The following is a 21,600-nucleotide window of genomic DNA, read 5'->3' on the forward strand; positions in this document are numbered from 1 at the left end:
GTAGATTTTATAGAGTTTGTAGAGTCTGTAGAGTCTGTAGATTTTATAGAGTTTGTAGAGTCTGTAGAGTCTGTAGAGTCTGTAGATTTTATAGAGTTTGTAGAGTCTGTAGAGTCTGTAGATTTTATAGAGTTTGTAGAGTCTGTAGAGTCTGTAGAGTCTGTAGATTTTATAGAGTTTGTAGAGTCTGTGAAGTCTGTAGAGTCTGTAGATTTTATAGAGTCTGTAGATTTTATAGAGTTTGTAGAGTCTGTAGAGTCTGTAGATTTTATAGAGTTTGTAGAGTCTGTAGATTTTATAGAGTCTGTAGAGTCTGTAGATTTTATAGTCTGTAGAGTCTGTAGAGTCTGTAGAGTCTGTAGATTTTATAGAGTTTGTAGAGTCTGTAGAGTCTGTAGATTTTATAGAGTTTGTAGAGTCTGTAGAGTCTGTAGAGTCTGTAGATTTTATAGAGTTTGTAGAGTCTGTAGAGTCTGTAGATTTTATAGAGTTTGTAGAGTCTGTAGAGTCTGTAGATTTTATAGAGTTTGTAGAGTCTGTAGAGTCTGTAGAGTCTGTAGATTTTATAGAGTTTGTAGAGTCTGTAGAGTCTGTAGATTTTATAGAGTTTGTAGAGTCTGTAGAGTCTGTAGAGTCTGTAGATTTTATAGAGTTTGTAGAGTCTGTAGAGTCTGTAGATTTTATAGAGTTTGTAGAGTCTGTAGAGTCTGTAGAGTCTGTAGATTTTATAGAGTTTGTAGAGTCTGTAGAGTCTGTAGATTTTATAGAGTTTGTAGAGTCTGTAGAGTCTGTAGAGTCTGTAGATTTTATAGAGTTTGTAGAGTCTGTAGAGTCTGTAGAGTCTGTAGATTTTATAGAGTTTGTAGAGTCTGTGAAGTCTGTAGAGTCTGTAGATTTTATAGAGTCTGTAGATTTTATAGAGTTTGTAGAGTCTGTAGAGTCTGTAGATTTTATAGAGTTTGTAGAGTCTGTAGAGTCTGTAGAGTCTGTAGATTTTATAGAGTTTGTAGAGTCTGTGAAGTCTGTAGAGTCTGTAGATTTTATAGAGTCTGTAGATTTTATAGAGTTTGTAGAGTCTGTAGAGTCTGTAGATTTTATAGAGTTTGTAGAGTCTGTAGATTTTATAGAGTCTGTAGAGTCTGTAGATTTTATAGAGTCTGTAGAGTCTGTAGATTTTATAGAGTCTGTAGAGTCTGTAGATTTTATAGAGTCTGTAGATTTTATAGAGTCTGTAGAGTCTGTAGATTTTATAGAGTCTGTAGAGTCTGTAGATTTTATAGAGTCTGTAGAGTCTGTAGATTTTATAAAGTCTGTAGATTTTATAGAGTCTGTAAAGTCTATAGAGTCTGTATATTTTATAGAGTCTGTAGAGTCTGTAGATTTTATAGAGTCTAGAGTCTATAGAGGCTGTAGAGTCTGTAGAGTCTGTGGTCTGTAGAGTCTGTAGATTTTATAAAGTCTGTAGAGTCTATAGAGGCTGTAGATTTTGTAGAGTCTGTGGTCTGTAGAGTCTGTTGAGTCTGTAAAGTCTATAGATTTTATAGAGTCTGTAGAGTCTGTAAAGTCTATAGAGTCTATGGCTGTAGATTGTATAGAGTCTGTATTGAGTGCTGCACTTATGGATTTGTAAGGCTTATACAGGATTAGCTCCTGTAATATTTACACTGAAAGAAAACAGAAATCCTGGAAAAGTGAAATCCCTCCACTGTTTAATATTAAATAAAGAACTAACCTTGAATCACAATAAACAGCAGGAGAAGAAACTGTGAATCTCAGATCTGAGAAACACCATCAGTATTTACTGATAAAGACGAGAGTAGAGGCTGGATATAATCAGCTCCTGATATAAACACACTTATTCAGATTACTGAGAACTTAATTATGTAATAAGAGGCTCCTTAAAAATGATCAGTTTCTTTGATTTTACCAAATTAAAAACCTCTGGAATATAATCAAGAGGAAGATGGATGATCACAAACCATCAAACCACCAAACTGAACTGCTTGAATTTTTACACCAGGAGTAAAGCAGCATAAAGTTATACAAAAGCAGTGTGTAAGACTGGTGGAGGAGGAGAACATGATGCCAAGATGCATAAAGAAAACTGTGATTAAAAACCAACCAGGGTTATTCCACCAAATATTGATTATTTCTGAACTCTTAAAACTTTATGAATATGAACTTGTTTTCTTTGCATTATTTGAGGTCTGAAAGCTCTGCATCTTTTTGTTATTTCAGTCATTTCTCATTTTCTGTAAATAAATGCTCTAAATGAGAATATTTTTATTTGGAATTTGGGAGAAATGTTGTCTGTAGTTTATAGAATAAAACAACAATGTTCATTTTACTCAAACATAAACCTATAAATAGAAAAATCAGAGAAACTGATTCAGAAACTGAAGTGCTCTCTTCATTTTTCACAGAGCTGTATATAAACACAGATACACACTGAGGATGAGAGTCTTTAAGTGATGGTAAAATGAGAAGAATTTAACCTAAATACAGAAGAATAAAGGAGCATTTGCCAGTAAACACCAACATAACAGTTTCCTCCCTAAAGAGAATTGTTTTCTGGGTGTAACTTAAACCTACAGCACATCCAGCAGAATCAGCCATAACAATAGCTCCTGCCCCGTCCCCTCCGCCCATCCCCGGCTCAGATCCTCCACACCCAGCCCTGAGTCTGTGAGAGAAGAGCTGCAGAGGGTTTGTGAGACGCTGAGGGATCTGTGAGCTTTGTTATATAGTGGGTCAAGTTCAGGTTCTTTCTGAAACAACATTACATCCTAACAAAAGCTGCTGACAAAGGGAACGATTCTGATATAAAAGCTAAGGAGAAGAGCGAACAGTCCGTGCCGCACTTATCTCAGGACCCAGAGGCCGTCTGAGGTGAGATATTCAGCTTTTTATTCTCTTCAGATTCTCTTTAGACTCTTGAAAAGCTGCCATAATAAACAGAACATCACGTAAAGTTCATACAGAAACAGAGCTGAAAGTTGGAAGAAACGATAGAGAGAGGGAATTCTAACTTTCAGCAGCAGAGCGTCAAAAATCAGCCTGACAAAGAAGATTCACCAAATAAAAAACAACAAAAGAAGACCCTCCAGCTACGAACATCACGCCTGTCTTCACTAATCATGAGCTCTGACTTCTGGTTTCTGTGTATTTTTATATGATATCAGGCTTTTCTCCTCTGATGGGTTTATCTGGACGTTGGAGAGACATGGCTCATATCTGGAGTGCAGCGTTCCTCTTCCTGACTTTTATTATCAGAGGTGGGTGCATTAATTTATTCATTTATTTATTTAAACTAAACGGATTTCATTTATTTTATTTCCATACATTCTTATATACACTCAAAAATGCCTCTAAAATAACCTCCTGTGAATAATTCTCCATCTTTCACCAGGCAGTGAACTCTTATATATAAACGTTATTTGAGATTATTTGTTCAGTGAGAAGTGTGTTCAGGGTGTAGAGCAATTTGTGTAAATAAACCTGTATAAAGATAATCTTCACTATGATATTATTATGTAATAACAAAAAAACACATCACAGCTTGGTTACAACAAACTATCAGTATCAATAAAAACATAGCGCATCCAACAAGAACAAACCCTCATACCCTAGCCTTTTAAATAAAACTAACTAATAATTGAACTGAAAAGTGTTTAATCAAATATAAATATAAAAAAAATCTCAAAATAGGAGTTAAAGCTAATGGAAACACATTTTGATATATTGAATTTGTTGTATAATATTAATGTTTTTAGTTTTACATTAAGATTTTTAGCTTTTTACATTTACTGAACTGTAGTTGTGATTTTACAGATCTTTATGGTTCACTAATGTTTTAGTAAGTGTAATCAAGTTACCACAACATATATAGATACAGAACATAATAGTGCAATAGTGCGTTATTGGTGTGGTGGCAATGCTAGCGCCATGGTAACAATACTAATGCTGTGAAAACAATGCTAGCACTGTAATATCAATGCTAATGACGTGGTAGCAATGCTAGCACCATGGTAACAATGATAATGCTGTGGTTGCAATGCTAAAACCTTGGTAACAATGCTAACGCAATGGTAACAATGCTAACACCATGCTAACAATGGTAGCGCCAATGTAACAATGCTATTAGCATTGACAGTAGCTTGCAAAAGTATTTTACAAAAGTCATTTTACAACCACAAAGTGAAAGTGATTTTAAGTGATAGACCAACACAAAGTACAGTAGCACATACAAGGATTTTCAAATAAAAATCTAAAAAGTGTGATGTGCAAAAGTATTCACTCTGAAACCCCTAAATAAAATCCAGCGCAATCAATTACCTTCAGACGTTTTAAGCTAATTTTGTATCCATCATTTTAAATCTCAATATAACACATATTTAAGTTTGGGGTTGTAAGGTGACAAAATGTGAATGTGAAGTTTAAGGGGTTTGAACACATTTTAAGACACTGTAATTGTATTTGTAATTATGCATTAAAAAGCCTCTAAATTCCGGGATAAATATTGTTGTATCTGGTGTTTTGAGTTTGGATGTAGAGAAACAGTAAGTAGGGTATTATAAATGTTAATAAAGAACTATTTATATAATACATACAGAGTCCTGTAACTCTCTGTGATAAAGATCACACTGTTTCACGCTTTCACTGATCTCAGTGCGTTTAATCCTGTTTTCACTGATCAGAAACACTTCCTCAGAGGATCATCGGGGGGCAGGAAGTCGTGCCGTACTCCATCAAATACCAGGCCTCTCTTCAGCAGGACAGAAACCACTACTGTGGAGGAATCCTCATCCACCCACAGTGGGTGTTGTCTGCTGCCCACTGCTGGAGACCGTGAGTACAGCTTATCTCAGGATATGAGTTATTATTTAACCTAATAATAATTATTTCTTTTATCACCTTTGACTTCCTTTAGATCGTGCCTAATTTTTTTGTTTTGCTTTGAACTTATATGTCCTCCAATGCTAAATGTACATCAGTATTTGTAATGTAATATTTGTGATATTTGATGATTATCAACGTCCTGAACCTCACTCACTCTGAGTGGTCCAGCTGTCTGAAGCACTGCCACTATGATCAGGAGATTGTTGGTTTGAATCCCGGTCATGCAGCTTGTTGGGGCATCAGCTGCCAGAGCCCTGAGAGAGCACAGTTGGTCTTGCTCTCTCTGGGTGGGTACAGTACAGTAGATGGCGCTCTCTCTTTCCCCTCATCACTCCTAGGGTGATGTGGATCAGCACAAGGCTGCGTCTGTGAGCTGATGTATCAGAACCGTGTCGCTGCGCTTTCCTCCGAGTGTTAGCGCTGTGATGCTAATATAGTTATTAAGCTACACATGCAAAGTACTGTCTAACAACACACCAGATCTCAGTCACAGCATGAGGTTGTAGAGGTTCCTAATGGTGTTCTGTGGTAATCCAACCTTCTCACACCGTTCCTGCTGTTTTTATTTAATAACATAACTTAATCTTTCTTCTCAACAGGAGTAACATCATTCAGGTGGTTTTAAGTGAGCATAACCTGGCTGTCGAGGACGGATTTGAGCAGGTTATTAATGTGTCCAAAATCATAGTAAACCCTGCCTTCAACTCTAAAACCTACAGCAGCGACATCATGATGATAAAGGTGAGCAGGACTATAGATAACAGAAGGGTCAGCAGGATCTTACAAATGAATCTTCCCGAACCAACCAATCCTCAACTCACAAAGTGTTTATCAATAAAACGGGCCAATGGGGTTCAAATTTTGTGAAAAAAAAAATTATTAATTAAATAAAACGTGGCCAATCAGTGGACCCTAATCATTGCATGGCTCTAAACTCCTGCATCCGGACTGCAATTGTAAAAACAGGAGGATCAGTGAGTTTTTAGGCTTTAGTTTTTCTTGGTCACATGACATCAGTAGTGTTCAGTAGCTCCTCCATTTCCACTCACTGTTGTGTTTTTAAAAACACCTGAGAAATAGATCTTAAGACTCCTCCCCGCAGTAAGTAAATACGATGGTGTTTTTTTTCTCAGTTGAGTCGTCCCGCTATGCTGAATGCTTACGTCCAGCCGGCGTCCCTCCCGGACTCGGACACGTCCCCTCTGGACAGCAGGACCACCTGTACGGTCAGCGGCTGGGGGGTGACCCGTATCTACACCTTCTACCTGTCCCCCGTCCTGCGCGCCGTGGACGTGGACTTCATCTACAACTGCAACGTCTACCTGGCCTCCAGGGTTAATGAGTTCATGATGTGCGCCGGATCTCGCTTCGGGGGAAAAGACTCCTGCCAGGTACATTCACCAATCAGATCTCTCGCTGGCTGTAGCTGCGCTGTTTGGTTTGTAAGCGCTGCATTGTTGCTAGGTTACCTGTATGTGGCGGAGTAATACATGAGAGGCTTCGGTTACAGTGCATTACCGGCTGATAGCGGCACTCATAGAGCGCCTCTTAGCCAATCACATTGCAGGGAACTGGATGACTGCAGTTTATCTGTGAAGCCAAAATGCCTGATACGCCCCCTAGTGGCTGGCTGCAGTACAACTTTTAACCCCCCGCCATTTGCATCTAAGTACACAGAGCAGAAGGGAAACTTTAGGTTTGGGGGATTTGCTTGTGTTTCTCCAGAGAGAAGAGCAGGTTTTGTAGAGATTGTTAGTAGATGATCGGATGAATTGTGGTTTTGTTTTAAGGGAGACTCTGGAGGACCGCTGGTGTGTAATGGTAATCTGGAGGGCATCGTGTCGTGGGGAATCGGCTGCGCTAATCCCTATTACCCCGGAGTCTACACCAGAGTCAGGAGCTTCGGGAAATGGATCAACACCGTCATCAACGCCGACTCCCAAGCTTAATACAATAATTATACTATTATTACACTGTAATTACACTGTAATACAGGAGAGTTTCAGCTAAAACCCAAACGCCAACTGGCCCAATTTTATTACTGATCAGAACGTAGAGCACACAGCTCAGATTAAATAAATCATGATGGGAAAATGGAATTATGAGCAGTTTTATGGAAAGCTTGTTTGACCTTCTAAAACAGCTGCTGAGAATCTGCTGAGTAAATCTGTAGTAAAAACATTAACAGGTAGACAGATAAACAGACAGATAAAGATTCAGCACTTTATCTGTTTATACACGGACAAAATGAAGTGAAAGGAAGTTTAATCAGATGAGATTGTAAATGTTTTATTGTTATATCATTCCTAAGACTGATAGACATGCACATATAATACTCAGAATACCAGCAGAATTATTAAATGTTAAAATGATGATGATTTCATTCCAATGTTTTTATTAATATTGATGATTAAATCATATATATAGAGATGTATTCTACAGAAAACATATATTATTTACTCCCCTTTCCCATGATATGAAATGTTTTTTCAGGATCTTGACATGTTTAAATCATTATCACCACAAATGTTGTAAATGTAAATCTTATTGTTTTACACTGTTAACTGCCCTGCTGCTCCATACTGCCCTTCAGATTAAAGCAGAATTACATAAAAACTGTAAAGAGTTTATAGTTTATCAGTTTATCGTTACGTAACTCTTGCTGTTTTTCCTAAAATATTCAGATAATTTTCTGGAGATTATGAGGAAACAAGATAAAAATAAATCAATGAAAAAGTGTTCTGATTGTTGTTGTTTGTTCAACTGTGTTCCACAAATCATCTACAGCAGCTTGCAAAAGTATTTTTATAAACTCTTTTATAAACTTTTTAATACCCTTGATTGTGTTGATATAGAGTATATCCACAATTAAGCCTGATTTAAATTTACTACTTAAAGTAAATTAACTACTTGCCTGTTTTAATAAATACTACATTAGATAGAGAAAAAATGCTAAATTTGATTGTTTTATTTTGCTTTACTTTAATTTAATTGACCAATAAACACAAATGTTTTATTTAGTGTTGTGTCACATGATCTTCTGAGATAAACTGAAATATTCCTGTAATCATTACACATATACCACACCCCGCACACACACACACACACACACACACACACACACACACACACACACACACACTTATGACCTCAGACTGTGTGCGTGTGTGTGTGTGTGTGTGTGTGTGTGTGTGTGTGTGTGTGTGTGTGTGGTGGCTGTCAGACACACTCTCTTCTCTTCTCTGATCATCATGTCTGAGAGCAGCTGGACTCCTCAGGATCTGGTCAGCAGATCTCAGGAGGCTAAAGGTTTCTCCTACAGTCCGTACAGCAGCTTCAGAGTAGGAGCAGCTCTACTGACCACCGACCAGCAGCTCTACACCGGTGAGATCACACTCATATATCACATATGAGCTTCAGTGATCAGTAGAAAGGAAATTTTACAACACAGAGAATTTTTTTATTTTCCATTTCATGTCTGAGAAAATCTAAATGTTAACTTCTGCTTTGAGTTTTTATTTCAGTGCAGATTAGTAATGCTGATTTTAATGGTTAAATAGTTGAATAGTTTGGTTCTGTGGGTTAAACAGTGTGGAGGTCGTCCCAATTAATCAGCATGATCATCCTGGTTAAGATTTATCATATTCCATCAAACACGAACAGAACCTATACCTGCTTAACCAACTTAGCAGATCATGCTGTGCTGCTAACTAGTGTGTGTGTGTTACTGCATAAATGGGTTAAACAGTAAATGAGGCTGCTGCACAGAATTCCTCAATATTGGTGCTTAAAATCTTCTGTATCTCCTATATCTGTGACTGATAGAAATCCTGGATGCAAATCCAACACAGAAAATAATAATAATTGAAAAAATGCAGTTTAGATCTGATGACAATGAAAATTCAACATGTGTTTAATTTATTTGATTGTAATAAAATGTTACTGTAAATATAATTCTGCTGCTCTAAACTGAGCTGATTTAATGAAAAGCTTTAGCCCTGTGATAAATGGGATTATGGTAATGTTCTGCCTCTCTCTACAGGATGTAATGTAGAAAACGCCTGTAACAATCTGGGAATCTGCGCTGAGAGAACCGCTATCTGTAAAGCTGTATCAGAGGGACACAGGAGTTTTAAGGCCATCGCTGTGGCCAGGTATCAATTATTCACATTATCTTTACATAAACCAGACTCTTCACAGTGCAGAGGATCTTATACTTCATTTAAAACATAAATATTTTCACAGATTGTCTTATAAGGGGTCACTGAAGACAAAATATATTAATATTAGTAATAACATGAAGTAGATTTTTCATTCACTAATAATTTATTGTTTATGATCTTTGTTCCTCCAGTGATATGATGGACCACTATATCTCTCCGTGTGGAGGCTGCAGACAGTTTATGAGAGAGGTCAGTTTATATTATCTTTATTTGTAAAGTCATTCAGACTGGGTTTAGTGTAAAATTGATTATAGTAGAGTTATTTATTGATTCAGATTTGATTCACTCTGAGGTGAATCTGAATGACTTTCCTCACATCTTAAACCTTCATTTATCTTTATCTGAGTATCTATCACAGGGTTTTCTCTCTTGTACAGTTCGGTTTGCAGTGGGATGTTTATTTATCGAAGCCGGACGGTTCTTTCATTAAGAAAACGGTGGAGGAGCTCCTGCCCGTATCCTTCGGCCCTGAAGACCTGCGGAGGAAAAAAGCTGTTCCTGCTTCTGAAAACTCTCTTTAGACCCCAATAATCCCAGAATAACCAAATAACACCAAGAACACTGTGGAATATTCTGCTTTTCAGCTGTTACAAGTTTATATTGGGGCTTTACTGATGATTAAATTTATATCAATATTAATTACAAGGGTCTAACAATTCAGATAATATCTGCTAACATCTGTTTCTATATAATATTTGTATTGCAGTTTTATCCTCCATGTGTTAATAAAACTGGACTTTCCCTACAGATCTTATTGTGATGTTATTCTATTAATTCTCGTAATATTGGGACTTTCTTCTCTGAATACTACACATTTAATCTTGTAATATTATGACTTTATTCTGAATGTCAATTCTTTTAATTTTTTTAAAGAGTGGCCCTAAAACGCTGTTTTTATTGCATTGCATTATTTGTATTATTGTTGTTGTTATTATTATTGTTTTATAACTGAATGTATCAGTTGGACCAGCTAGAAACTTTATTTCACAGTAATGATTTTAGGAGGGATTTTTCTTAATATAAAAAGAGAGTTTAATAAAATAGCGTGGCTAAAGTTACTTTAATTTTAGCAGGCTTATTAAATGAATAAAAACTTACGTTTTTATGAGTTCTCTTCGCTATAATCATTTTAAACATGAATTATTTATTTTCTTTTATTTTCTTTCAATCATTTGTTTATTGATTTTCAAAGAAATGGGGAAAAAAAAGGAAAACATTACTTTGTCAGAATCAATTTATACACATGTATGCATACACATATATTCGTAAGTATGTACACACAACAATAATACTACTACCACCACTGTAAATAGTAATAATAGCAATTATTATAAAAGTAATATCAGTACATTTTATTAAATACAATGAATAGGTAAATAAAACAAAGTAAAAACTTAAAGAAAAAAAATATATATAAAACAAGTAATAGAAATTAATTAATAAATAAAATCAAAACGGTAAACCCCTGCATAAGTAAAACTGTAATAAGATGTGTTTGAATAGTACTGTTTATTCTGGGATTACAGGAAATAATAACTGTTCAGCATATACCAAAAAAGGATCCCATATTTTGTTAAAGTTATTAGTGGAGCCTCTTAATGTGCATCTAATTTTTTCCAATTTAATATGTAAAAAAATGTCTCTGATCCAAACATGATGTGTGGGAGGAACAGGTGACTTCCATTTAAACAGGATGAGACGTCTAGCTAGGAGAGTAACAAAACCAATAAAGTCTAAGATAAATCTGGGAAGAGATATGTTATTTTATTTTTAAATGTAATATTTACATGTAACAGAAAGACTTTTATTTTGTCGGGAAAGTCATGTGACTTTCTTTATATGGCTCTGGTCTAAAATAACAACAGAGACCACGTGGCTGGGTTTCAGCCAATAGGAATCGGGTAAACAGGTACTGCGTGTGTTAGAGGAGAGCCAGTTAAGGTTATTTACCGGATTATTTACCGGATTATTTACCGGGTTAAATTCGGTTCGGTGAATCATGTCGGTGAAACACGCTCTGGGTCGGGGTCTGGAGTTCGGCAGGACCGTGTTCCGGCTCGGTATATTAAAGCCCGCGGGTCGGGTCACAGCGAAGTTCCGCGATGAGCGGCTGCGGTTCTGCCCGCAGGCCCGGTCCGCTCAGCCCGCCCCGGTCCAGCCTCTGCTCCCCGTCCGGTACCGGTATTTACGCGTGTCGCTCCGCGGCCTCGCCGCCCGGCTCCAGGCGGACGGGTTCAGGAGGCTGGCGGGGGGAGGCTCGCCCCGGACCCGCGCGGTGTTCCTGGCCTTCGGGGCGGGTCTGGGTCTGATCGAGCAGCAGCTGGAGGAGGACCGGAGCACCGCGGCGACCTGCCGAGAAATACAGGTAATAAATCACCTGTAGAGAGAATCCAAAATAACAAACATAAATAAATAAATGCGCATATAAATTGATGTTATGAATATAAAAGTAAATATATAAATTACCAAACTAATAAATACACGCTTAAATAAGTGTATAGATAAATACATTCATTAATAAAATACATTTTGTCATGGAAAAAATACACTTTTATTTATATCAGAAATCTATATATCAGAAATCTACTTCCATGCACAAAATTTTATTTGGGTCTCTTTCTGCATTTATTAATTAATTAATTTATTTCTGCATTTATTTATTTATTCACTTATTTATTTCAACATGTATGTACTTATTAATTTCAACATTTCTACATTCATTTATTTATGTTGATTTATTTCTACATTTCTTCGTGTATTTATTTGCAGCATTCCTGCTATTATAATACTAAACAGTGCTATGTAAGCTTCTAAATGTATTCAATAGTTTTATAATAATTGTCTATTTATGACTTTTTTCTGTTGTCACTGTTGAAGGCACTGTTCCAGAAGAAGAAGTTCCAGAGTCCTCTGAAAGCGTTTAGCTCGGGGTATAAGCTGGAGGACTATGTGATCGGGAAGCAGATAGGAAAAGGCTGTAATGCTGCTGTTTATGAGGCGGCGGCTCCTTTCGCACCTTTTAGAGACGACAGTAAATGTTCTCTGGTGGAGCTAAACCCAAACGGAGAGAAAACTGAAGCCCCAGAGTCCCTCAGAATCCCCAGCACTCGCAGCAGATACCCGCTGGCAGTGAAGATGATGTGGAACATCGGGGTAGGAACAGACAGACGCTTAAACAGTAATACATGACCGAGAGAGAGTCGTAGAGCAGCACTGCAGTGCGAATATTACAGCACGAACCTTGAGTGTATTATTGTGATTATACCACAGTTGCATTATTACTGAGAGATTACTGACAGATTTTAAAGAGTTAAAGAGGAGGAGAAAATAGGATCTGTTTGGTTATAAAAACTCCGCCAGTTAAAATAGTTCCATTGCTGCTCTGTTTGTTTGTAGCTGTGCTGTTTGGTTTGTAAGCGCTGCATCATTGCTTCGGTTACAGTGCATTACCAGCTGATAACAGCACTCATAGAATGCCTCTCAGCCAATCACATTACAGTGTCAGAACTAACTGTTGTATAATATTCCTTTAATGCAAGTAAATATAAAATAAGTCTGATATTAAAATGTGTGTTTTTCTGTGGTTGTATTTCAGGCAGGTTCCTCTAGTGAGGCTATTCTAAACTCCATGTCTCAGGAGCTGGTCCCCGCCGTCCCTCAGGCCTTAAAGAAGGAAAATGGAGAGATCGTCCTGAGTGGGTGTGTCCATTTAGGCTGGGGATGGGGGTGGTTATTTAGATTGTTTATCTTGTAATAATAATGTTTTCTTATACGATCAGTGAAGATAAAACATTTGATAAAAGAGTGTAGAAACAAAGAGGTTTCATTATATCAGTGGCATAAAATAGTATTACATTGCTGGTAAAGTAGTTTATTGCAATTCATTCTGATTCAATAATATTATTCAGAAATAAATAGTATATTTATAATTGTGACAGGCGTAGTTTATAATAATTATAATAATTATTTTGCTGATGTGTTTATTATATGGTGTTCTGTTAACAGTAATTTCGGAAGCGTTCCCAAACGAGCGACGGCTCATCCCAACGTTATCCGAGTGTACCGAGCGTTCACAGCCGAGGTTCCCCTGCTGCCCGGAGCTGAGGAGGAGTATCCTGCCGCTCTGCCCCTCAGACTCAACCCTGCGGGGATGGGTAACAACCGCACCCTGTTCCTGGTGATGAAGAAGTAAGAAGCTAAAGACCAAACACCCGAGAAATATCACCACTTCCATAATCTCCACATTTCTTTAGTTATTGCTGAGAAATGTTGAATATGAGTATCATTGTCGTGGTCTAAAGTGCTGCCACTATGATCAGGAGAACAAAAATAAAAAATGAAAGTATAATTTTTGTTTTAAAGTAATGTGTGTTGTGGTCCTGTAGTTACCCGTGCACGCTGCGTCAGTACCTGCAGGTGTGTGTTCCGGATCACAGGCAGGGCTCCATGATGCTGCTGCAGCTGCTGGAAGGTGTGGATCACCTGTGCAGGCAGAGCATCGCCCACCGAGACCTGAAATCAGACAACGTCCTGCTGGAGTTCGATTCAGGTCAGTGATGCAGGATTAGAATTGTGTAGAATTACCCTCATCCTCAGAAGGGTGGCTGGGGTCTCCATTAGAGAGCTGGACAGATAGGGTAAGAAGCTCAGTTATCCGTGAGGGACTCGGCGTAGAGCCGCTGCTTCTTCAGTTGAGGAGGTTAAGGCATCTGATGAGGACGAGGTGTTCCTGACAAGTTCAGCTGGGAGGAGACCACGGGGCGGATTCGTATTTAAATGGAAATCATTTATATGACTATATAGTATAAGTTTAATAAAAAATAAACAAAAAGGGACAACTTTGATGCATTCTTTCTTTTTGTACTGCATTGCCAAAGTATTGGATTAGGACAAAAATATGATCTTTTTACTATTACTAATAAACTGTAAAACCTGCAGTGGAGTGGTACTATAGGGCTGAACAATACTGGAGCTTTATAAATGACGGTGTTTCTGTGGTTCCGGTGGTAAATGACGGTGTTTCTGTGGTTTTGGTGGTAAATGACGGTGTTTCTGTGGTTCCGGTGGTAAATGACGGTGTTTCTGTGGTTTTGGTGGTAAATGACGGTGTTTCTGTGGTTCTGGTGGTAAATGACGGTGTTTCTGTGGTTCCGGTGGTAAATGACGGTGTTTCTGTGGTTTTGGTGGTAAATGACGGTGTTTCTGTGGTTCCGGTGGTAAATGACGGTGTTTCTGTGGTTTTGGTGGTAAATGACGGTGTTTCTGTGGTTCTGGTGGTAAATGACGGTGTTTCTGTGGTTCTGGTGGTAAATGATGGTGTTTCTGTGGTTCCGGTGGTAAATGATGGTGTTTGAATGGTTCTGGTGGTAAATGATGGTGTTTGAATGGTTCTGGTGGTAAATGACGGTGTTTGAATGGTTCTGGTGGTAAATGACGGTGTTTCTGTGGTTCCGGTGGTAAATGATGGTGTTTCTGTGGTGCAGTCGGCTGCCCCAGGCTGGTGATCACGGATTTCGGCTGCTGTTTGTCTGAGGAGGATCTGAAACTGTCCTTCAGCAGCCGCTGGGTGAACCGAGGAGGAAACGCCTGCCTGATGGCTCCTGAGGTATCTCACCATCTCACCATGTTTACACCTCAAAAAACCTTCTCTTATATTAAGATTAACCCTCATTTTCAGTGCAGCCGAGCCTTTACAAAATTAAAGGGACTGAAAAATAAACTTAAATACAAAAACAAGCAAACAATATTAGATATTTAATTGCAGTTGCAGCCAGGCTTAAATGTAAAGCCATAAAATAAAAAGATATATAATTAGAATAATAAAATATAAAGACGATTTGTTCTGTAGCTTTTTAGATCAGATGATTGTTAGTCTATAGTTCAGTGGTTCATTATAGAGCATCAATCAGGCATCATGTTCAATTAGAAGTAATAAATTACGTTGTTCTGTTGAGCTTTTTTCTTGCTGATCTCTGTTCACACTAGAAGTGAATTAACTCCAGTTTCCTGTTGCTGGGTGTGAACGCATGCAGGTGGCCACTGCTGTTCCGGGTCCCGGTGTTCAGATTGATTACAGTAAGGCGGACGCCTGGGCCGTCGGAACCATCGCCTACGAGATCTTCGGTCAGCCCAACCCGTTCTACAGCCCGGCGGCGCTGGAGAGCCGCAGCTATCAGGAGAGAGACCTGCCGCGGCTGCCGTCCGGCTCACCTGAACAGGTGCGACTGGTGGTGAGACTGCTCCTGCGCAGGAACCCCAACAAGGTGAGTATAAATATACAGTACATTCAGTCCTGAAAATAACATTCTCTACACCTGCACCGTCTACACCACCATCAGTGAACATTAGAGACTATGTGTCCACTGCTGCGCACCGTAATCACACTTTGGGCGCGCCACGGTTTCCATGGAGATCTACGTTAAAAAAAAACACAACAGCGAGTGGAAATGGAGGAGCTACTGAACACTGTGATGATGTCATGTGACCGAGAAAAAAAGGCTAAAAAAAACTCACTGGTCCTGCTGTTTTTACAATTGCAGTCCGGATGCAGGAGTTTTATCACTAAAGAGCAGAAGAGTGAAATATTTTTTTACAGAAATTCAATTCTGTTTATTTATATTAAGCTTAGATTTCCAATGTTTTTAATAAAATGGTCAGTATTTGGGGCGTGAGCACCGTGTATCACATAAAATGTAACGGTTAAATGTCAGTAAGCTCAACCAGAATTCATACTGGATTATAAGGAGAACTGATGATTTTTAGTCTGAAAAACACTGTAATTAACTGTGATCTGGTTTGTCCTGCAGCGTCTGAGTTCCCGCGTTGCTGCTAACGTCCTGCACCTCAGCCTGTGGGGCAGGAAGACCCTCAGCAGGCTGGACCCGGCAGGCACGGGGAGGCTGGCAGACTGGCTGCTGTGCCGGTCGGCCGTGTTGCTCCTGCAGGGCTGGGGGAGGAGCTGCGTGGAGGCCGAGCTCCAGAGAGGATTCCTCTCCAACCTGGACCTGGAGGAGCTCCGCACGGCCGCCGGGTACCTGATCAGCAGCCGGGAGCCGGGGCCGAGCGTCAGCGTCTGATCAGACACTGAGATTATAAATCTGCTCGTGTTTTTAATCTGTATATAAATAAAACCTGTAAAGCACAGAAACTGCTGCTTTATAATCTGCTGTAATCTGTGAAAGCGGTACAGTGTGAGAGAGAGTTATAATAATAATATTATAATAAAAGCACTTTATGTAGATGCACCTTTCCTGCCGCTCTGCTGCTGTGTGAAATAATCACCACAGAGCACTGAGGCAGTACACTGCTCCTGAGATACATCTCTGTAACTAAATATAAAATATATTTTAAAAATACATCTATATCTACTTCTACATGTGACCGTTTTGTTTTTTGGTTAAATGCATGTTCTTCAAATGAAATAATAAACTTGCTGTGACCTTTTAAACTGTGTCTTTGTTGTATGATTGGTAATATTATATCCAGTAAGTGTAACTCTACACTACTCTACTCATCATAATGAAGAGAAAAGTCTGTTCCACTCATGTCTACAATTAATTAATACTGCAACAGTGGAAACTCTCGCTCCTCCTTTCCTGGGGTGGTCAGATATGCCAATATGTAGAATATGTGAGTGTGATTTCTTAATATTTACATAAAGAAAAAAAGAAACTCAACTTCAGGATTACATTTCTTAAAGATTCGTATTGTTTCTCTTTTGTTGGTTGAGTAGTTTTTGCTATAATAGGGCTATTGAGTGTAATCTGGTTTGTGTAATCGTTTTTTTAGAGTAGATATCTCTCAAGATTATGATGATCTCGTTCACAGACTGAATAAACACAGCCTGGAAAAGCTGTGAGAAGTGTTAATGCGGGAATAACAGCTGAACACGCTTCTATCACATAAAATTATATATTTCTTATATAATAAAAGACCCTTATTTTGAATATGGAGCGAATATCTGAACGGGACTACATTTCCCATGATTCATTGCGAGGGCAGCCGCCCCCATGTGTTGCTCTCTCTCTTGTTGAATACCAAACAGAGTGTTATCTGCATGTGTGAGAGTGTGAGATCGGTGTTATCGGTGTGAGAGAGAGTGCGAAAGTGTGTGTGTGTGTGTGTGTTTGATCAGTTTGAGATCAGATATCAGTATTAGATCAACTCGAGAGATTTTACAGTCTGTATAATCAGAGTCAGTATTGATCTGTTGGAGGAGTTAAAGCTGGATTATCTCTGTGATTGATAGATTGATTGATTGATTGATTAGTGGTGAGTATGTTTAATCAGGGCAGCGCGAGGATGTTCAGCAGGTGTGTGCAGGTGTTGAGGCGGAAGCTGCAGGTGAGTCAGGTCAGGTATTTATCAGACCGCGGGTTTAATGTTCCTCCGAGCGCGGAGTTCGTGGCTCGGGTCTCCGGGATCGCGACTATGGGGAAGCTGCCGTTTCAGAGCAGCGCCGCGGGGCTGGACGCCGCGTTTATCGGAGTTCCGATCGATACCGGAACCTCCAACCGACCCGGAGCCAGGTACCGGTACCGCCCACCGGGACATCCAGCTGTCAATCAAATCATCATATAAAGAAGTGTTTAATATGGAGCACCTAATGTGACATCATGGGAATGAGATCCTAAAGTGTGGCCACAACTTATTAAGGCATGGGAGCAAGATCCTAATGCGTGGGAACAAAAAAACTTATTAATTAGTGGGTACAAAGATATTTAAAGCATGCCACAACTTACTAAGGGGTGGAAACAAGATAATTAAACCACGGCCACAACTTATTAAGGCTTGGGAACGAGATAGTTAAGACATGGCCACAACTTAAAAGTTGGATATATCACTTTTAAGATAAATAACTGTGACTCACTGCAAATAAAGACAAATCCACACAGCAGTGATACATGATTGAGTAGTATATTTAGTAATATATTTATATTGTGTACTGTTTATATAATGTATATATAATCCTGTAACACAGCTCCGATCCTGCAGCTTCTGTTGACTAAACGTAATAAAATAATGTGTTTTATTTCAGGTTTGGTCCTCGGCAGATCCGCTCGGAGTCGTTCATGTTGAGAGCGTATAACAGCGCCACCCGAGCAGCTCCGTACGAGTCTCTGATGGTTGCAGATATCGGCGATGTGAACGTGAACCTGTACGATCTTAAAGATACCTGCAGGAGGATCCGCGAGACGTACCGCGAGGTCCTGCAGACCGGCTGCATCCCCCTCACCATGGGTCAGTCCCCACATTCACATAATACAACAATCACAACATAACACAAATAATCAAACTTAAAACAGTATCGATATATCAAAGTATCGTGATATTCTGTTTTCAATACTGTATCGATTTTCAAAAACACAGAATCAATTTTTAATCATTAGTTTACATTTATAGACTTGACAGCAGTGTTTTACACTGTTCTGATTGGATAAAAATTAAACTTTTCTTTTACTCCAATTTTATTAAAATGAGGTCTGTTTTTATGCTGTTTTTATCATTCAATTAACCTTTGTTGTCAGTCAGGAATATATTGAGGGTAACTCTGATTTTCAGTGCAGCCGATCATTTAGAACTTGAAAGTTTGTATTTTTAATTTTAAGAATCATGATCATAATTCTGGATCTGTATCTTTGGAACCCGGTTCGGTTCTCCTGCAGTGTGAACACACTGATTCAGATCTAATGTGTACAATTTAACCAACCACTAAAAACAGGTTCTGGCTTTTGAAAGTGTCTCAGAGTGATTGAGTTACAGTCTGGTTGAACTTTGATCGCTGTGATTCTGTAGAAGCTCCTCTAATCAATAATTAAGCTCATGCTGTAAATTCCTGATCAGCAAATTCAGCAGAAAAATCAATCATTTACTTTCACTTTATGAAACGTTCTGTAGAGTTTATAACTTTAACCTGCAGAGTTTGATTGATTTTCTGATTTTCTGCTGCTGTTTACAGGAGGAGATCACACCATCGCCTACCCCATCCTACAGGCTGTAGCAGAAAGGTATACAGTCCCTCTCAATACAGCAATAAAAATAAAATAAAACACGCTGTAATTACATACAACTCTGAATAAATGAAGAGATCACTTCAGTTTCTGAATCAGTTTCTCTGATTTAGCTATTTATAGGTTTATGTTTGAGTAAAATGAACATTGTTGTTTTATTCTATAAACTACAGACAACATTTCTCCCAAATTACAAATAAAAATATTCTCATTTAGAGCATTTATTTACAGAAAATGAGAAATGACTGAAATAACAAAAAAGATGCAGAGCTTTCAGACCTCAAATAATGCAAAGAAAACAAGTTCATATTCATAAAGTTTTAAGAGTTCAGAAATCAATATTTGGTGGAATAACCCTGCTTGGTTTTTAATCACAGTTTTTTCATGCATCTTGGCACCATGTTCTCCTCCTCCACCAGTCTTACACACTGCTTTTGGATAACTTTATGCTGCTTTACTCCTGGTGTAAAAATTCAAGTAGTTCAGTTTGGTGGTTTGATGGTTTGTGATCATCCATCTTCCTCTTGATTATATTCCAGAGGTTTTTAATTTGGTAAAATCAAAGAAACTCATCATTTTTAAGTGCTCTCTTATTTTTCCAGAGCTGTAGATATATGAGATCTGTCACTTCTAAACACAGACCTTTTTTCCTTTTTTCTTGATGTAAAATCACTTTAATTGTGATCTAGCTGTTTAGACACTGTCTTAAATTGGATTTGTTTTATATTTCTATACCTCATATTACAGTGAAACCCAATTCAGAATTGAAAATGTAAGATTCAGTGTGTTTTTATCTGTATCACATATAAAATAATATTAGATTTGGGTTATTTTACCCACAGTGAGTTGCTCTATACTCTAATATCCTACAGTACTAGGGTTAGTTAAATGTGGATCAGATGCAGATGATCTGGTGCTGACGCTGTTTGTGTTTTGGTGGTGATCAGGCACGGCCCGGTGGGTCTGGTTCACGTGGACGCTCACGCGGACACCGGGGACACGTCTCTGGGGGAGAAGATCGGTCACGGCACGCCGTTCAGACGCTGTGTGGAGGAGGGGCTTCTGGACTGTGGGCGGGTCGTTCAGATCGGACTCAGAGGAACCGGATACTCTCCGGATAACTACGCCTGGAGCAGAGAGCAGGTGATCCTACACACCTGCATGTGCACGATGTGAGGTGATATCTTGTGAGTGAGGCTGAACACTACTGCACAGCTTTATCATTTTACTGAATTACACACAGCTGGATTTACTCTTATTTTAGGGATTGGATACTTTTGCACATCACACTTCTTAGATTTTGTGTTGTGTGTTGTGTTATGAGCTGTGTTATGAGCTGTGCTGTGTTGTGTGAGCTGTGTTGTGTGAGCTGTGTGTTGTGTGTTGTGTTGTGTGAGCTGTGTTGTGTGAGCTGTGTTGTGTGAGCTGTGTTGTGAGCTGTGTTATGTGAGCTGTGTTGTGTTATGAGCTGTGTTATAAGCTGTGCTGTGTTGTGTTGTGTGAGCTGTGTGTTGTGTTGTGTGAGCTGTGTTATAAGCTGTGCTGTGTTGTGTTGTGTGAGCTGTGTGTTGTGTGTTGTGTTGTGTGAGCTGTGTGTTGTGTTATGAGCTGTGTTATAAGCTGTGCTGTGTTGTGTGAGCTGTGTTGTGTGAGCTGTGTGTTGTGTGTTGTGTTGTGTGAGCTGTGTGTTGTGTTATGAGCTGTGCTGTGTTGTGTTGTGTGAGCTGTGTGTTGTGTTGTGTGAGTTGTGTGAGCTGTGTTGTGAGCTGTGTTATGTGAGCTGTGTGTTGTGTTATGAGCTGTGTTATAAGCTGTGCTGTGTTGTGTTGTGTGAGCTGTGTTGTGTGTTGTGTTGTGTGAGCTGTGTTGTGTGAGCTGTGTGTTGTGTGTTGTGTTGTGTGTGCTGTGTTGTGTGAGCGGTGTGTTGTGTTATGAGCTGTGTTATAAGCTGTGCTGTGTTGTGTGAGCTGTGTTATAAGCTGTGCTGTGTTGTGTGAGCTGTGTTATAAGCTGTGCTGTGTTGTGTTGTGTATTTTCTGCAGGGGTTCCGGGTGGTTCAGGTGGAGGAGTGCTGGTACAGGTCTCTGGTGCCGCTGATGGAGGAGGTCCGGGAGCAGATGGGGTCGGGGCCGGTGTATCTGAGTTTTGATATAGACGCTCTGGATCCTGGGTTCGCTCCGGGAACAGGAACACCTGAGATCGCAGGACTCACACCTGTTCAGGTAATAGAGCTCTTATACCTCCTGCACTGTGTGACTGTGTAGCTGTGTAACCCTGTGTTTATACAGACAGCCGACTGTGTCGTGAATAAAACTGTTGACACTTGTCTACGTGTTACCTAATGAGTTCATAATTATTTTATTTTATCACTTTAGTTTTATTCGTTTTTAGATGGGATATTTTCCCAGCTCACAGATATTTTAGTTTTACTCACAGATTATTCTGCGCTGACAATAAACTTCTATTTT

The 21,600-nt window shown here is 39.0% G+C and overlaps 4 protein-coding genes across 4 annotated transcripts in view; all 4 read left to right on the forward strand.

The window, feature by feature from the left end:
- Positions 1 to 2,679: 2,679 nt before the first annotated feature.
- Positions 2,680 to 7,644, forward strand: LOC107197367 (trypsin-3). Its single transcript, XM_022676995.2, has 6 exons — positions 2,680 to 2,889; positions 3,183 to 3,275; positions 4,698 to 4,848; positions 5,499 to 5,640; positions 6,033 to 6,290; positions 6,690 to 7,644. Exons 2-6 carry the CDS (start codon positions 3,197 to 3,199, stop codon positions 6,846 to 6,848), a joined length of 789 nt encoding a protein of 262 aa, XP_022532716.2. The 5' UTR covers positions 2,680 to 2,889; positions 3,183 to 3,196; the 3' UTR covers positions 6,849 to 7,644.
- A 462-nt stretch (positions 7,645 to 8,106) lies between these two features.
- cdaa (cytidine deaminase a) lies at positions 8,107 to 9,869 on the forward strand. The gene is made up of 4 exons (XM_022676996.2): positions 8,107 to 8,283; positions 8,942 to 9,053; positions 9,254 to 9,311; positions 9,500 to 9,869. Exons 1-4 carry the CDS (start codon positions 8,151 to 8,153, stop codon positions 9,641 to 9,643), a joined length of 447 nt encoding a protein of 148 aa, XP_022532717.1. The 5' UTR covers positions 8,107 to 8,150; the 3' UTR covers positions 9,644 to 9,869.
- A 1,133-nt stretch (positions 9,870 to 11,002) lies between these two features.
- pink1 (PTEN induced kinase 1) lies at positions 11,003 to 16,569 on the forward strand. The gene is made up of 8 exons (XM_049463031.1): positions 11,003 to 11,487; positions 12,000 to 12,275; positions 12,718 to 12,821; positions 13,128 to 13,310; positions 13,508 to 13,671; positions 14,606 to 14,727; positions 15,155 to 15,385; positions 15,929 to 16,569. Exons 1-8 carry the CDS (start codon positions 11,122 to 11,124, stop codon positions 16,196 to 16,198), a joined length of 1,716 nt encoding a protein of 571 aa, XP_049318988.1. The 5' UTR covers positions 11,003 to 11,121; the 3' UTR covers positions 16,199 to 16,569.
- Positions 16,570 to 17,117: 548 nt separating this feature from the next.
- The window catches only part of agmat (agmatine ureohydrolase (agmatinase)), a 5,170-nt gene continuing 687 nt past the window's right edge, over positions 17,118 to 21,600 (forward strand). The window contains exons 1-5 of the mRNA XM_022676999.2: positions 17,118 to 17,650; positions 18,160 to 18,362; positions 19,081 to 19,129; positions 20,080 to 20,275; positions 21,175 to 21,354. Coding sequence (XP_022532720.1) covers positions 17,400 to 17,650; positions 18,160 to 18,362; positions 19,081 to 19,129; positions 20,080 to 20,275; positions 21,175 to 21,354 — 879 coding nt within the window. The 5' untranslated portion in view covers positions 17,118 to 17,399. The remainder of the gene's footprint in view (positions 17,651 to 18,159; positions 18,363 to 19,080; positions 19,130 to 20,079; positions 20,276 to 21,174; positions 21,355 to 21,600) is intronic.

The sequence above is a fragment of the Astyanax mexicanus genome, chromosome 13 (genome assembly GCF_023375975.1).
Source record: "Astyanax mexicanus isolate ESR-SI-001 chromosome 13, AstMex3_surface, whole genome shotgun sequence".
NCBI lineage: Eukaryota > Metazoa > Chordata > Actinopteri > Characiformes > Acestrorhamphidae > Astyanax > Astyanax mexicanus.

Bases quoted from the DNA above. Each gene is read 5' to 3' on its own strand.
- LOC107197367 (XM_022676995.2), top strand. From the start codon at position 3,197: ATGGGTTTATCTGGACGTTGGAGAGACATGGCTCATATCTGGAGTGCA. The intron at 5,641-6,032 runs GTGAGCAGGACT...TTTTTTTCTCAG, and splicing joins GCGACATCATGATGATAAAG to TTGAGTCGTCCCGCTATGCT. The intron at 6,291-6,689 runs GTACATTCACCA...TTTTGTTTTAAG, and splicing joins GGGGAAAAGACTCCTGCCAG to GGAGACTCTGGAGGACCGCT.
- cdaa (XM_022676996.2), top strand. From the start codon at position 8,151: ATGTCTGAGAGCAGCTGGACTCCTCAGGATCTGGTCAGCAGATCTCAG. The intron at 8,284-8,941 runs GTGAGATCACAC...CTCTCTCTACAG, and splicing joins CGACCAGCAGCTCTACACCG to GATGTAATGTAGAAAACGCC. The intron at 9,312-9,499 runs GTCAGTTTATAT...TCTCTTGTACAG, and splicing joins GCAGACAGTTTATGAGAGAG to TTCGGTTTGCAGTGGGATGT.
- pink1 (XM_049463031.1), top strand. From the start codon at position 11,122: ATGTCGGTGAAACACGCTCTGGGTCGGGGTCTGGAGTTCGGCAGGACC. The intron at 12,276-12,717 runs GTAGGAACAGAC...GTTGTATTTCAG, and splicing joins AGATGATGTGGAACATCGGG to GCAGGTTCCTCTAGTGAGGC. The intron at 12,822-13,127 runs GTGTGTCCATTT...TTCTGTTAACAG, and splicing joins GGAGAGATCGTCCTGAGTGG to TAATTTCGGAAGCGTTCCCA.